This window comes from Melanerpes formicivorus, unplaced genomic scaffold (genome assembly GCF_026170545.1).
Source record: "Melanerpes formicivorus ecotype bairdi unplaced genomic scaffold, bMelFor1.0.p_v2 SCAF_84, whole genome shotgun sequence".
NCBI lineage: Eukaryota > Metazoa > Chordata > Aves > Piciformes > Picidae > Melanerpes > Melanerpes formicivorus.
In genome coordinates, this window is record NW_027142436.1 from 2792426 (window position 1) to 2807508 (window position 15083).

Sequence of the window (15083 nt, forward strand, 5' to 3'; positions counted from 1 at the left end):
CAGGCCCCAAGACACAGACATTCTGAAAATGCAGTTGTGCACAGAGCAGTTCAGGGCAAATGAAGCTTCCTCAGGTATTGGGGACAGCCTAAAGACAGCAGCCTGGGCTCAGCACAGTTTAGAATAAACCTTTATTTAGAATTAACCAAACCAGGTTGGAAGAGACCTTCAAGATCATCGTGTCCAACCCATCAACCAATCCAACCCGCCCAAACAGCTAACCCATGGCACCAAGCACCCCATCAAGTCTCCTCCTGAACACCTCCAGTGATGGTGACTCCACCACCTCCCTGGGCAGCACATTCCAATGGGCAATCACTCTCTCTGTGTAGAACTTCTTCCTAATATCCAACCTGAAACTCCCCTGGCACAGCCTGAGACTGTGTCTTCTTGTTCTGGTGCTGGCTGCCTGGGAGAAGAGACCAACCTCTGCCTGTCTACAACCTCCCTTCAGGGAGTTCTAGAGAGCAATAAGGTCACCCCTGAGTCTCCTCTTCTCCAGGCTAAGCAACCCCAGCTCCCTCAGCCTCTCCTCATATGGCTTGTGTTCCAAACCCCTCACCAACTTTGTTCCTCTTCTCTGGACTTGTTCCAGCAAGTCAACCTCCTTCCTAAACTGAGGGGCCCAGAACTGGACAACAGTACTCGAGGTGTGGCCTAACCAGTGCAGTGTACAGGGGCAGAATGACCTCCCTGCTCCTGCTGGCCACACTGTTCCTGATGCAGGCCAGTTATTTCCCTGAACACCTCAACTCTGCTAAGAAGTGATCTTCATCTGACTGTGTGGAAGAGAACAATGCTTTCCCACTGAGAAGATCTAAACCAGACAATACTTCTTCACTGCTATTTCCCCTCCTCTCTGAGGCAGAGTTTGCAGCATCCTGTCTGAGGGTGAATCTCTCCCACCAAAATCTGAATCAAGCCTCTTAGCTTATGGCTAAATGAGTAAGCTGAAGCAATTGTAAAGCAAACAATTATTCTTAAAACATCCCTTTAAGACTGCAATTAGAGCAAATTAAATCAGCAGGAACTTCTCCACACAAAGCAAATGGAGCATTTAATATTCTGCTGAAACAAAGCATGGTGCACCAGCTCTCCTACAATATCATGTCAAAACCACAGTCTCCAATCTTGTCAGTGTTATAGCTCTGTAGATCACAATAAAAGATCAGCACTTCAGCAACATCCAAGTGTCAGTTCCTCAGCCCACATGTGATCATGAAAGTCTATGTGCATCCTTTGCAAGCTTCACCCCCAACCCCTTAAAAAAATGGATTATATATCCTGCTTCTGCCTTTAAGGTGAAGGAGGTGGCCAGGTCTAGACTATAAATGCCTCTTCTTGATGTTCTATTACTGCACAAAATTTCAGGCTTACATAGTATCTACATTTTGTTATTTCCCTTCAGCTTCAACAGCGGCAAATCATAGAATAGAATCAATAAGGTTGGAAAAGACCTCAGAAACAGTGTGGCCAGCAGGAGCAGGGAGGTCATTCTGCCCCTGTACACTGCACTGGTTAGGCCACACCTCGAGTCCTGTTCCAGTTCTGGGCCCCTCAGTTTAGGAAGGAGGTTGACTTGCTGGAACGAGTCCAGAGAAGGGCAATGAAGTTGGTGAGGGGTTTGGAACACAGCCCTGTGAGGAGAGGCTGAGGAAGCTGGGGCTGCTTAGCCTGGAGAAGAGCAGACTCAGGGGTGACCTTATTGCTCTCTGCAACTCCCTGAAGGGAGGTTGTAGACAGGCAGAGGTTGGTCTCTTCTCCCAGGCAGCCAGTACCAAAACAAGAGGACACAGTCTCAGGCTGTGTCAGGAGAGGTTTAGGCTGGAGGTTAGGAAGAAGTTTTACACAGAGAGAGTGATTGCCCATTGGAATGGGCTGCCTGGGGAGGTGGTGGAGTCACCATCACTGGAGGTGTTCAGGAGGAGACTTGATGGGGTGCTTGATGCCATGGTTTAGTTGATCAGATGGTGTTGGATGAAGGTTGGACACAATGATCTTGAAGGTCTCTTCCAACCTATTCTATTCTATTCTATTCTTTCTATTCTATTCTATTCTATTCTGTTCTGTTCTGTTCTGTTCTATTTATTTCTCATGCTATTTAAACACAGAAGCCACAGTATTGACTTAGCCTGCTTTGCAATACCTGAAGGAAAATAACATCTTGATCTCAGCACTCTGCTGAGTTGATTAGGTGGTGTTGGATGATAGGTTGGACACGATGATCTTGAAGGTTGCTTCCAACCTGGTTTATTCTCTTCTCTTCTCTTCTCTTCTCTTCTCTTCTCTTCTCTCTCTCTTCTCTTCTCTTCTCTTCTCTTCTCTTCTCTTCTCTTCTCTTCTCTTCTCTTCTCTTCTCTTCTCTTCTTCTCTTCTCTTCTCTTTCTCTTCTCTTCTCTTCTCTTCTCTTCTCTTCTCTTCTCTTCTCTTCTCTTCTCTTCTCTTCTCTTCTCTTCTCTTCTCTTCTCTTCTCTTCTCTTCTCTTCTCTTCTCTTCTCTTCTCTTCTCTTCCCAAGTCCAACCTACCACCCAACACCTAACTAAACTAACTAAACCATGGCTTCAAGTGCCACATCCAATCCCACCTTGAACACCTCCAGAGACATAGAATCACAGCAAACTCTCCTTGTGGAAGGCAGTGATTTCCTTGCTCACTTTAAATCACTGCCTTGCTTTCCCCCTCTCATTCACTTTACCTGCTGTTTGGGGAGTCAGGAGTTAAACTCAATGGTTCTCACGAGTCCCATCCAAACAGGATATTCTATGATCTATTTATGCTAAACCAACATGCAATAAAAACATTAATGGCTCTGAAAGTTTTCAGCTCAACTAAGAAGAGTGAGAACATAAAAAATGTCGAACAGCTGGCATGCAACACATGGGATAAGCTGCTTTACTCTTGGGATGCTATGTTTTATACAGGGTGGTTTTTGTTTTTCATTTTAACTAAGCCTTCTAGTGAATTATATTTTTCTCATCCATTGCTCAGCTCTGAAGATCACAGTGGTTTGCAAGACTTTGGGTTTTAATTGCTAAATAAAGGCTTGGAGGCTCCCAATCTCTGATCAAATCCGTGAGGCTAGCCTGTAGTTTTACCAGGTTCCCCTCAGAAGAAGGATCATCAAGACCACTTCAACTCACGTTCATGAAGATCTGCTGCTCAGTCTGGCCTTCCAGGAGTCAGTAACTGACACATTTTGCAATAGACTGAAACTTCGAGGAGAGGAGAGGAGAGGAGAGGAGAGGAGAGGAGAGGAGAGGAGAGGAGAGGAGAGGAGAGAGGAGAGGAGAGGAGAGGAGAGGAGAGGAGAGGAGAGGAGAGGAGAGGAGAGGAGAGGAGGAGAGGAGAGGAGAGGAGAGGAGAGGGAGAGGAGAGGAGAGGAGAGGAGAGGAGAGGAGAGGAGAGGAGAGAGGAGAGGAGAGGAGAGGAGAGGAGAGGAGAGGAGAGGAGAGGAGACTCAAGGAGAGGAGACTCAAGGAGAGGAGAGGAGAGGAGAGGAGACTCAAGGAGAGGAGAGGAGACTCAAGGAGAGGAGAGGAGGAGAGGAGAGGAGAGGAGAGGAGAGGAGAGGAGAGGAGAGGAGAGGAGAGGAGAGGAGAGGAGAGGAGAGGAGAGGAGAGGAGAGGAGAGGAGAGGATGGAATAGCATAGCATAGAATAGAATAGAATAAACCACGTTGGAAAAGACCTTTGAGATCATGAAGTCCAACCCATCACCCAACACCATCTGCTGCTTTGCCCACTGATATGCAGAAAATAAAGCCTATTATCCTAATTCCAAGGGTCTTCTCCTTCCTCTCTCTAGCTTTCTATTGGAATGTTTTGCTAAATTTCAGAAGTTACCTCAATTCCAAGCTGAAAGTGTTTGAACAAGCCTGAGTTCATTAATTACTTCCTGTTTATATTCCATGTTTCCTTGGCATGGGCAGTGAGATTGAGTGCACCCTTAGTAAGCTTGATGACACCAAGCTGAAGCAAGTTATACAGCTGACATGTTGCAAGGAGGGGATGCCAACCAAACAGACCCTTGACAGACTTGAAACATGGGCCAGTGCCAAGCTCATGAAGGTCAAGAACATGGGGTGCAAGGTCCTGCACCTGGATCTGGGCAACCTCAACCACAAATATAGTCTGGGGGAAGAACACATAGAGAGCAGTCCTGAGGAGAAGGGCTGCTCAACATGAACCAGAAATGTGTGCTTGCACACAGGAAACAAACCACATCCTGGGCTGCATCAAAAGAAGTGTGGCCAGCAGGTCAAGGGAGAATACAGAATTAACCAGGTTGGTAAAGACCTTTGAGATCATCAAGTCCAACCTATCTAATCAACTAAACCATGGCACCAAGTGCCTCATCCAGGCTCTTCCTAAACACCTCCAGTGATGGTGACTCCATCACCTCCCTGGGCAGCACATCCCAATGGCCAATCTCTCTTTCTGTGGAGGTGATTCTTCCCATCTACTCCTCTCTCATGAGACCCCACTTGGAGAGCTGTGTTGAGCTCTGGAGACCCTAACAAGAGAAAGACATGGAGGACCTGTTCACGAGATCCAGAGGAGGGCCACAGAGATGATCAAAGGACTGGAGGCTTTCTCCTATGAAAACAGGCTGTGAGAGTTGGGATTGTTCAGCCTGGAGAAGAGAAGGCTCCAGGGAGACATTATAGCAGCTTTTCAGTGCTTGAATTGGACCTACAGGGTTAGGTGGAGAATGATGTTTTTAAAAGGCACAAAATGATAGGGAGTAATGGCTTCAAACTGGAAAAAGCTAGATTTAGGTTAGACATTAGGAAGAAATTCACCATGAAGGTGTAGAGACATTGGAACAGGTTGCCCTGAGAAGCTGTGGAAGCTCAAACCCTGCAAATGCTCAAAGCCAGGTTGGATGGGGCCTTAAGCAACCTGGTCTAGTAGGAGGTGTCCCCACCCCCAGCAGGGGATTGGAACTAGATGATCTTCAAGTTCCATTCCAACCATTCTGTAATTGTATGATTTCCCAGAGAAGAGGGATTCTCTGTTTAATTCTGGAGCACAATCATGTCAGAAAAATCTCATTTGGAAGCAATTAATCTCTAGGAAGATTAAAAAAAAATATGTTTTTCTTGGTTGTTCAGATCTGGATGAGGGGATTGAGTCAGTCATCAGCAAGTTTGCAGATGACACCAAGTTGGGAGCAGATGTTGGTCAGTTAGAGGGCAGAAGGGTTCTGCAGAGGGACCTCGACCGACTGGACAGATGGGCAGAGGCCAACAGGATGGCATTCAACAAATCCAAGTGCCAGGTGCTGCATTTTGGCCACAACAACCCCATGCAGAGCTACAGGCTAGGGACAGAGTGGCTGAGAGCTGCCAAACAGAGAGGGACCTGGGGGTGCTGACTGACAGCTGCCTAAACATGAGCCAGCAGTGTGCCCAGGTGGGCCAAGAAGGCCAATGGCATCCTGGCCTGCATTAGGAATAGTGTGGCCAGCCAGGAGCAGGGAAGTCATTGTGCTCCTGGACTCTGCATTGGTTAGGCCACACCTTGAGTCCTGTGTCCAATTCTGGGCCTCTAAGTTTAAGAAAGATGTTGAGTTGCTGGAATGTGTCCAGAGAAGGGCAACAAACTGGGGAGGGGTTTGGAGCACAGCCCTGTGAGGAGAGGCTGAGGGAAAAGAGTGAATAGCCATTGGATATACTGCCCAGGGAGGTGGTGGAGTCACTATCCCTGGAGGTGTTTAGGAAGAGACTGGATGGGGTGCTTGGTGCCATGGTTTAGTTGATTAGATGGTGCTGGGTGATAGGTTGGACTTGATGATCTCAAAGTTATTTTCCAACCTGGTTAATTCAATTCAATTCAATTCAATTAATTCTAGTCTAGTCTATTCTATTCTATTCCATTCCATTCCATTCCATTCCATTCCATTCCATTCCATTCCATTCCATTCTATTTCTATTCTATTCTATTCTATTCTATTCTACTCTATTCTATTCTATTCCATTCCATTCCATTCCATTCCATTCCATTCCATTCCATTCCATTCCATTCTATTCTATGTGATTTGTTCTCTAACCTCCACCAAGTGCTGAATGCATGTCGTCAGTAACAACAGTGTGAATGGAAGGACCAGAACTGCATTTCCTCCAAGCAGTTTCCCACTAGCTGATTTTCACTTCTGCACAGTCACACATTAATATAGTAACACTGTGGCTTTTATTGCTGTGGTTTCCTCCTATGACCTCATTTGTGTTAGAATGAATCACCAAATCAACAAAGCACCTGGCTTTTCCAGTTTCTTTGACACCCTGTATTCAAAGATTGTGCTGCACTGAACATCATTAATCAGAAATTTTGGACAGAATTCAAACCCAATCTTTCATCCCAAATTAAACTCCATGCAAAATGCATCATTTGCTTTCATTTTTTTAGTGTAAACATAGCAAATGGGTTTTTTAAAACCTTTTAGTCATTTTAGTGTTTGCCTCCAAGTCAAATTAGTGGAGAAATAGGGGACCAAAATAAAAGTGTTTTTTTTTCTCTGCTGGCCTGTGTTCAATTTCTTCCAACTCATTACTTTGCTTTAATCCCAAGACAATCAAAGTCAGTGCTTTGTTTAAAGAACATAAGCCTCAACTGAGAATACACCTGTCCCTTGGGTGTTACACAGCACTGATAGAATAGTATTAACCAGGTTGGAATAAGACCTTTGAGATCATCGAGTCCAACCTATCACCCAGCACAATCCAGCCAACTAAACCATGGCACCAAGTGCCTCATCCAGGCTCTTCCTAAACATCTTGCAGGAAGTTGCTAGTATCATATGGAGTCCAGAGAAGGGCAACAAAGCTGGGGAGGGGCTTGGAACACAGCCCTGTGAGGAGAGGCTGAGGGAGCTGGGGTTGCTTAGCCTGGAGAGGAGGAGGCTCAGGGAAGGGCCTTCTTCCTCTCCTGAAGGGAGGTTGTAGCTAGGTGAGGTTGGTCTCTTCTCCCAGGCATCCAGAACCAGAACAAGAGGACACAGTCTCAGGCTGCGCCAGGGGAGGTTTAGGCTGGAGGTTAGGAAGAAGTTCTATACGGAGAGAGTGATTGCCCATTGGAATGTGCTGCCTGGGGAGGTGGTGGAGTCGCCATCACTGGAGGTGTTTAGGAGGAGACTTGATAGGGTGCTTGGTGCCATGGGTTAGTTGTTTTTGTTTAAGTGGGTTGGATTGGTTGATGGGTTGGATGCAATGATCTTGAAGGTCTCTTCCAACCTGGTCTATTCTATTCTATTCTATTCTATTCTATTCTATTCTATTCTATTCTATTCTATTCTATGTCTATCATATGGCACAGGTGATGCCCAGAACCAAAGAGAATCAGTTATCCCTGTTGCATTAATTGAAGTTGCATTAAGAGTAGGGTCCAGATGTCTGCCTGCCTCAGAGCCCCAGGACTCTTACTGGAATTATTAGACACAATTAACATTTGCTTCTCTTCTTCTGGTGCCCCCAATAACATCCAGCCCAAATCTCCCCTGGTGCAGCTTGAGACTGTGTCCTCTTGTTCTGGTGTGGCTGGATGCCTGGGAGAAGAGACCAACCCTCACCTAGCTACAACCTCCCTTCAGGAGAGGAAGAAGGCCTTCCCTGAGCCTCTTCTCCAGGCTAAACAACCCCAGCTCCCTCAGCCTCTCCTCACAGGGCTGTGCTCCAAACCCCTCCCCAGCTTTGTTGCCCTTCTCTGGACACATTCCAGCAACTCAACATCTCTCCTAAACTGAGGGGCTCAGAGCTAGACACAGGACTCAAAGTGTGGCCTGACCACTGCAGAGTACAGGGGCACAATGACTTCCCTGCTCCTGGAAGGATATTATGCAAGTGTACTCTCCCAATCCCAGGGCTACACAACAGACTTTTCTAGGCTAGCCTGCAAGGCTAAATGATTTCAGAACTTGAAAATATTTCATATGAATTGGCTCCTGTAAGGATTAAGTGTAGTTTGCCTTTGGTTTATGCAATATTGTACAGCAGTCACAATGACTAATTTAGAGATGCAATTTATTCCCCTGTTCTAAGGAAGATTCAGGGCACATTGTGAATCACAAAGGCCACTTTATTAAGTAATAGCTGAAGCTGAACAAAGAATTCACTGTGAGTAATTTATTCACTTATTTCTTTCAGGAGTGTCTGTGAGGAGCTTTCAGTCTCTCCAATATACCTGTTAACTGAGATTACCCTAAAGAATTCCTCACATGGTTGGCAGTTAAATACCTGATGTGCATAGATACCCTTAGTTGTGATTGGTAAGTGAATGCTATGGCATTTCAGGTTGCTCTGGCCGAATGGTTACTGACAATTACGTTTCTTGTGCAACACAGACATCGTTTTTTTTCTCCTTGCAGTTTTTTCCTTGCCTCATTTTGTCTGGTGTACTGTTATCAGGAACTTGACAAGTTTAGCTGAACACAGAATTCAAAAATTAAAAAGTAGAATCATTGCTATTCTACAGATAAGAAAACAGAATCCACAACAGGGAGGAAACCATCTCCTGCAGCATCCTTCAGCGGGTTGCTACATTCTGCAGTGCTGAAGAAGAAAGCCCAAACTATAGAACAGAATAGAATACAATTAACCAGGTTGGAAAAGACCTCAGAGATCAAGTCCAACCTATCACCCAGCACCATCTAATCAACTAAAACATGACACCAGGTGCTTCAGCCAACCTCCTCTAAAACACTTCCAGGGATGGTAACTCCACCACCTCCCTGGGCAGCACATTCCAATGGCCAATATCTCTTTCTGGGAAGAATTTCTTCCTCACCTCCAGCCTAAACCTCCCCTGGTGCAGTTTGAGACTGTGTCCTCTTCTTCTGGTGCTGCTTGCCTGGGAGAAGAGACCAACCCCCACCTGCCTACAACCTCCCTTCACAGAGTTGTAGACAGAAAGAAGGTCTCCTCTGAGCCTCCTCTTCTCCAGGCTAAGCAACCCCAGCTCCCTCAGCCTCTCCTCACAGGGCTGTGCTCCAGACCCCTCCCCAGCTTTCTTGCCCTTCTCTGGACACATTCACAGTATCACAGTATCACTAAGGTTGGAAGAGACCCCAAGAATCATCAAGTCCAACCTGTCACCACAGACCTCATGACTAGACCATGGCACCAAGTGCCACATCCAATCCCCTCTTGAACACCTCCAGGGATGGCAACTCCACCACCTCCCTGGGCAGCACATTCCAATGGCTAACAACTCTCTTGGTGAAGAACTTTCTCCTCACCTCCAGCCTAAACTTCCCCTGGCACAGTTTGAGACTGTGTCCTCTTGTTCTGGTGCTGGTAGCCTGGGACAAGAGATCAACCCCTTCCTGGCTACAACCACCTTTCAGGTAGTTGTAGAGGGCAATGAGGTCACCCCTGAGCCTCCTCCTCTCCAGGCTAAGCAACCCCAGCTCCCTCAGCCTCTCCTCACAGGGCTGTGCTGAAGGCCTCTCCCCAGCCTCATTGCCCTTCTCTGGACACCTTCAAGTGTCTCAATGTCCTTCTTAAACTTTCAGCAACTCAACATCTTTCCTAAACTGAGGGGCCCAGAACTGGACACAGGAGTCAAGGTGTGGCAACGTGAAAAATGTCACTAATCACATTATTTGTTATCAGGATAAAGAATTCTTCAACAGAAGACTTCATAGCCTGGGGAAAGAAGGCACACACTCATGGTAAAGGAAAGTGATTCCTTTGTACAGAAACTGAAAGGCAAAAACTGAAAATCATTTTCCCCAAATTAAATCTCACAGAATCACAGAGAGATCCCAATTCATTTTCCTTCCCTCTCACAGGATTGCCACATTCACAAAGGAAACGATGGAGTTCATCAACTTCAGTGTGACCCAGAGAACTGACTCTAAATTAAAAAAGTTAGAGGTCTGAAGAGGAACAATTGTTGTTGTCCCAGGAGAGCAGCTGTAACAAAACAGTTCTGTTCATTCAGATAGCGAGGGATCAGCCTCTTCTATCCATAGCAACCACTCTGTAGCCGCAGAGATTAGAGTTTCAAGTTATCTTAACACGGCTTTCTCAAGCATTTTCTGAAGTGAGCATTATGATAAAACATTGAAGTTACTGCTAAAGGAGGAGAAAATTAATACCTTGCAAGGAAATTTTAAACAAAAACTGTTAATTTTCAGTGCTATTCATCTGTGCTGATTAAATGCAGTGACAAGGTGCTGCGAGGTTTTCCTCTTGTGATGGACACAGAAAGAAGCATTACAGGATTAAAGGTGACACAAACTGAGGGACTTGACTTTGCTCTACATTTGCAACGGTACTTCATGAGAGTTTAATGTGTCAAAAGGTAGAATAGAAAGAACAGAATAGAAAATAACAGAGTAGAATAGAATAGAATAGAATAGAATAGAATAGAATAGAATAGAATAGAATAGAGTGGGATAGAGTGGGATAGAATAGAATAGAATAGAATAGAATAGAATAGAATAGAATAGAATAGAATAGAATAGAATAGAATAGAATAGAATAGAATAGAATAGAATAGAATTAACCAGGTTGGAAAAGACCTTTGAGATCATCAAGTCCAACCTATCACCCAACACAACCCAATCAACTAAACCATGGCACCAAGCACCCCATCCAGTCTCTTCCCAAATACCTTGCAGGAAGTTGCTAGTATCATATGGGTAATATCACATGGCACAGGTGATTCCAGAACAAAAGAGAATCAGTTATCCCTGTTGCATTAATTAACGTTGTAGTAAGAGTAGGGTCCAGACGTCTGCCTGCCTCAGAGCCCCAGGACTCTTACTGGAATTATTTGACACAATTAACATTTGTTTCTCTTCTTCTGGTGCCCCAATAAGGACTTGCAGTGACACAAGTTCAGAAAGTCAAAACAGTCAAGTTGTTTCACTCATTAAAGTGACAGAACAGATTGGGAATACCAATCAACCCTGTTTAGCCAAAACAGGGCCATCTTATCTTCCCAAGACTCCCTCCTTCAGGTCTTTGGCAGGGCAGCTTCACAGATCTTCATTTAATACAAATACCTGCTCGCTGTAAATGACCTTGGTCCCACAGCTACTGAATCAACTTGCCTTCCTGTCCCACAGTATGCTAGGCAGTTACCCACAGCCCCTACTTTTCACCTTTTGAGATTCTTGTGTGGCACAAACTCACCCTAAGCTGTTCCTGCAGTCCTGTTTGCAAGTAGAGAAAAACTGTGCTCAGTGTATTTTTAGAGTCCTCACATTTCCCAGTAGACATTGCCCTTAGGAGAGCTAAGTGCAATTATTCAGAAAGCAGAAGATTACCAAGCTGTTTTCTTCTCTTTTTTTTCAGGCTGCTATGAGTGACAGGTACTGGATTAAGCAACTGTGAGAATTTACCTTATCAGGAAAGGGTCTGACAGAATCAAATTATATGTATCACCTCCTCAGTACTTCAGCCACCCCATGATTAATCTACATCTACTGGATTGTCACACTCCTTTCTCCTGGCTTTGCCTCAGGACGTTGCTCACACCACTATCAGCTTCTTTTCTATGCCTCCAGCCTAAAGCTGTCTTTCCAAGTTAATGCAAACTGGCTCTGAATCCTTGTATTACTGTGAGTTAAAAAAAATAAACATGTTATTTCAACATGAGGTCTTCAATACATTGTGCTGTCAGTTCACAGGATCACACAGGATCACAGTGGCTTGGACGGGAGCACACTGCATTGGGTTAGGAACAGGCTGGAGGCTGAGCCCAGAGAGTGGTGGTGAATGGTGCCACAGCCAGCTGGCAGCCAGGCACTAGGGATGTGCCCCAGGGATCAGTGCTGGGCCCTGTGCTCTTTAACATCTTTATTGATGATCTGGATGAGGGCATTGAGTCCATCAGCAGTAAATTTGCAGATGACACCAAGCTGGGGGCAGGAGTTGATCTGCTGGAGGGTAGAGAGGCTCTGCAGAGGGACCTTGACAGGCTGGACAGATGGGCAGAGTCCAAGGGCAGGAGATTGAACACATCCAAGTGCCAGGTTCTGCACATTGGCCACAACAACCCCAGGCAGTGCTACAGGCTGGGGTCAGAGGGGCTGGGGAGCAGCCAGGCAGAGAGGGACCTGGGGGTGCTGGTTGATGGTAGGCTGAACATGAGCCTGCAGTGTGCCCAGGCAGCCAAAAGGGCCAGTGGCATCCTGGCCTGCATCAAGAACAGTGTGGCCAGCAGGAGCAGGGAGGTCATTCTGCCCCTGTACACTGCACTGGTTAGGCCACACCTTGAGTCCTGTGTCCACTTCTGGGCCCCTCAGTTTAGGAAGGAGGTTGACTTGCTGGAGCATGTCCAGAGAAGGGCAACAAAGTTGGTGAGGGGTTTGGAACACAGCCCTGTGAGGAGAGGCTGAGAGAACTGGGCTTGCTTAGCCTGGAGAGGAGGAGACTCAGGGGTGACCTTCTTGCTCTCTACAACTACCTGAAGGGAGGTTGTAGACAGGCAGATGTTGGTCTCTTCTCCCAGGCAACCAGTACCAGAACAAGAGGTAACAGTCTTAGGCTGTGCCAGGGGAGGTTTAGGTTGGATGTTAAGAAGAAGTTCTATACAGAGAGAGTGATTGCCCATTGGAATGTGCTGCCTGGGGAGGTGGTGGAGTCACCATCACTGGAGGTACTCAGGAGGAGACTTGATGGGGTGCTTGGTGCCATGGTTTAGTTGTTTAGGTGGGTTGGATTGGTTGATAGGTTGGACACGATGGTCTTGAAGGTCTCTTCCAACCTGGGTTTTTATTTTTCATTATTATTATTATTATTATTATTATTATTATTATAGATGTTAGGGGTTAGAAAGGACCTTTGGAGATTGTCACGTGCAAACCCCATGACAGAGCCAGACCATAGAATCTAGCACAGGTCGCACAGGAATACATCTAGATGAGTCTTGAAAGTCTCCAGAGAAGGAGACTCCACAACCTCTCTGAGCAGCCTGCTCCAGTGCTCTGCAGCCCTCACAGTGAAGAATTTCCTCCTCATGTTGAGGTGGAACCTCCTGGGCTGTAGTTTATATCCATTGCCCCTTCTCCTAGCACAGAGTGCAATGGAGAAGAGCCTATCCCTTCCCTCTTGACACCCAGCCCTCAGATATTTATAAACAATTATTGGTTTGAGCTTTAACTGGAGTTTAAAAGCCCAAATGGTAACAGATTGATTGAGATTCTTCCCCCCTCCCTTTCCTGGTAATGTAAAATAAAACAAAACACAAAAAAATCAAGTAGGGGAAAGGAGGGGTGAAATTCTCAAAAGAAATGGTCTGGAATTGGTCTAGAAGGAGCAGAGGTAAATTTTAAGCAATATATATATGTACACACACACCAACAACAGGGAGGGTTCACAAAGGCAAGGGATAAGGATAAATAGGAAAATATACAAAACCAAGCCCAGGTGGCCTGGTATTCCCTGGATGGAAGTGGATTCAGTCCTTCAGAAAGCCTGCATGCAGCTTGGAAAATAAGCCCCAACCACTGGCCAGTGCAGGAAGCAGCAGCTGATGACCTCTCTTGAGCAGACAAGGCAAGAAAGAGAGAGCAGTAAGAGCTGTCTGCCTTTTTTATAGGCTTGCTGGACAGGAAGGGGGAGTGGAACAGACCTCCTTTCACCCAGGGGCCCCCTTCTCCTGGGAGGGGGAAACCCAAGTCTCTCTCTGCCCACCTGGATCAAGTTTCTTTTGTCCACCTGGGGGCTGGGTATAACCCAGCACATAAATCTAACGAGAAAACTTTCAGCAAGAGCAGGTTATTACTGGGGAGGCTGGAAGGGAGGCAGAGATGTCAGGAACTTCAAAAATGTTTTCTGAAGTCCTCAGTGGAATTTCTGATGAAAAAGAGATGTGGCAAGAAAAAGAAAAACCCAAAACTGCCCAGGATCCCAATGCTCAAGTAGAGTTTCCATTGACCAGAAGAAATAGGGTGGAAGCAATCTGGAGGTAAGGTGATTGCCCTTCCTCTTTACTTGTGTGGAACAGGGAGGACAACAAAATATACCTCACCGAGCTGTGATGAAGCCAACTTTGACTAAAGCTTCTCAAATAACAAATGCTGGGTTGAGGCAGCCCCCCTCCCCACCACTGGCAACAATAAACACTCAGGCAAACGGATTGCAAAAGTGATGGAAAGTTTAAATAGGAAGCAGTGAACTTTTACAGAAAGCCAAAAGCGCAGTGACAAAGAAAGATCCCAAAACAGACCCAGAGAGATCCCATCCCCACCTGAGGGTACACCCAAGACCCCCAGGGCTCCTTCTTCCCCCTCCCACTGCTAGGCTAGTCTCAGCTGGCCAGATCTGCGCCTGCCCATCCCCCCATGGCCTAGGGCCTAGCCAGCCCCAAAGCCAGGAGGCATCTCCCCCAGTTACCGGCTGACGGAGGAGGAAGAGAAGAGGAAGTGCTAGACTCTGCACTGGATCTTATAGTGGTGCAAAGGATTGTGGTAGGAAATACTACATAATTTCCTGTGTCCACCCCTCTGGGCTGGACTTCTAGACACAGGAAGTAAACATTGCAGGAGGGCACCCAGCTCAAACTGCAACAGAGCTATAAAAACGCTGTAGGCATCTGTGTTGGTGCACAATGCATGCTATCAGCTGTGAAACTCACCCAATATAGCAACGACTTCATCATCCTGTATTACTTCCAGAGAGCCCGAAACCACGAAGCAGAGGCTGTCGACGCTCTCGCCAGCGTGGTAGATCAGGTCCCCGGGAGCACAGTGCACTGTCTGGAATTCCATGGCGAGCGCTCGGAGGCACCCGTCGCTGGCCAGCCTGAAGGCTGGGTGCTCCTTGAAAACTTTGCGGTTCAGATGCACACAGATGTCTGCTCTCATGTCCTTAGGGCAGATCTGCAAAACCTGAGCAGAAAAATTGGCAATCAGTTCCTGTGCATGGCTTACATGTTCATCTTACGCCTTGTTTACTACATGGGGTTTAAGAACTACTTTCCTCCTCCTTATGAAAATTTTAATCTCAGTCTGTACATGCTCTTTAACATCTTTATTGGTGATCTGGATGAGGACATTGAGTCCATCATCAGTAAATTTGCAGATGACACCAAGCTGGGGGCAGGAGTTGATCTTTTAGAGGGTTGAGAGGCTT

General features: G+C 46.3%; 1 protein-coding gene across 1 annotated transcript in view; it reads right to left on the bottom strand.

Moving 5' to 3' along the window:
• The window catches only part of KCNH1 (potassium voltage-gated channel subfamily H member 1), a gene marked incomplete at its 5' end in the record, with an annotated part of 229949 nt that overhangs the window by 135877 nt on the left and 78989 nt on the right, over window positions 1-15083 (bottom strand). Inside the window, 1 exon segment of the mRNA XM_068165140.1 lies at window positions 14587-14839. Within this exon segment, the coding sequence (XP_068021241.1) occupies window positions 14587-14839 (253 nt within the window).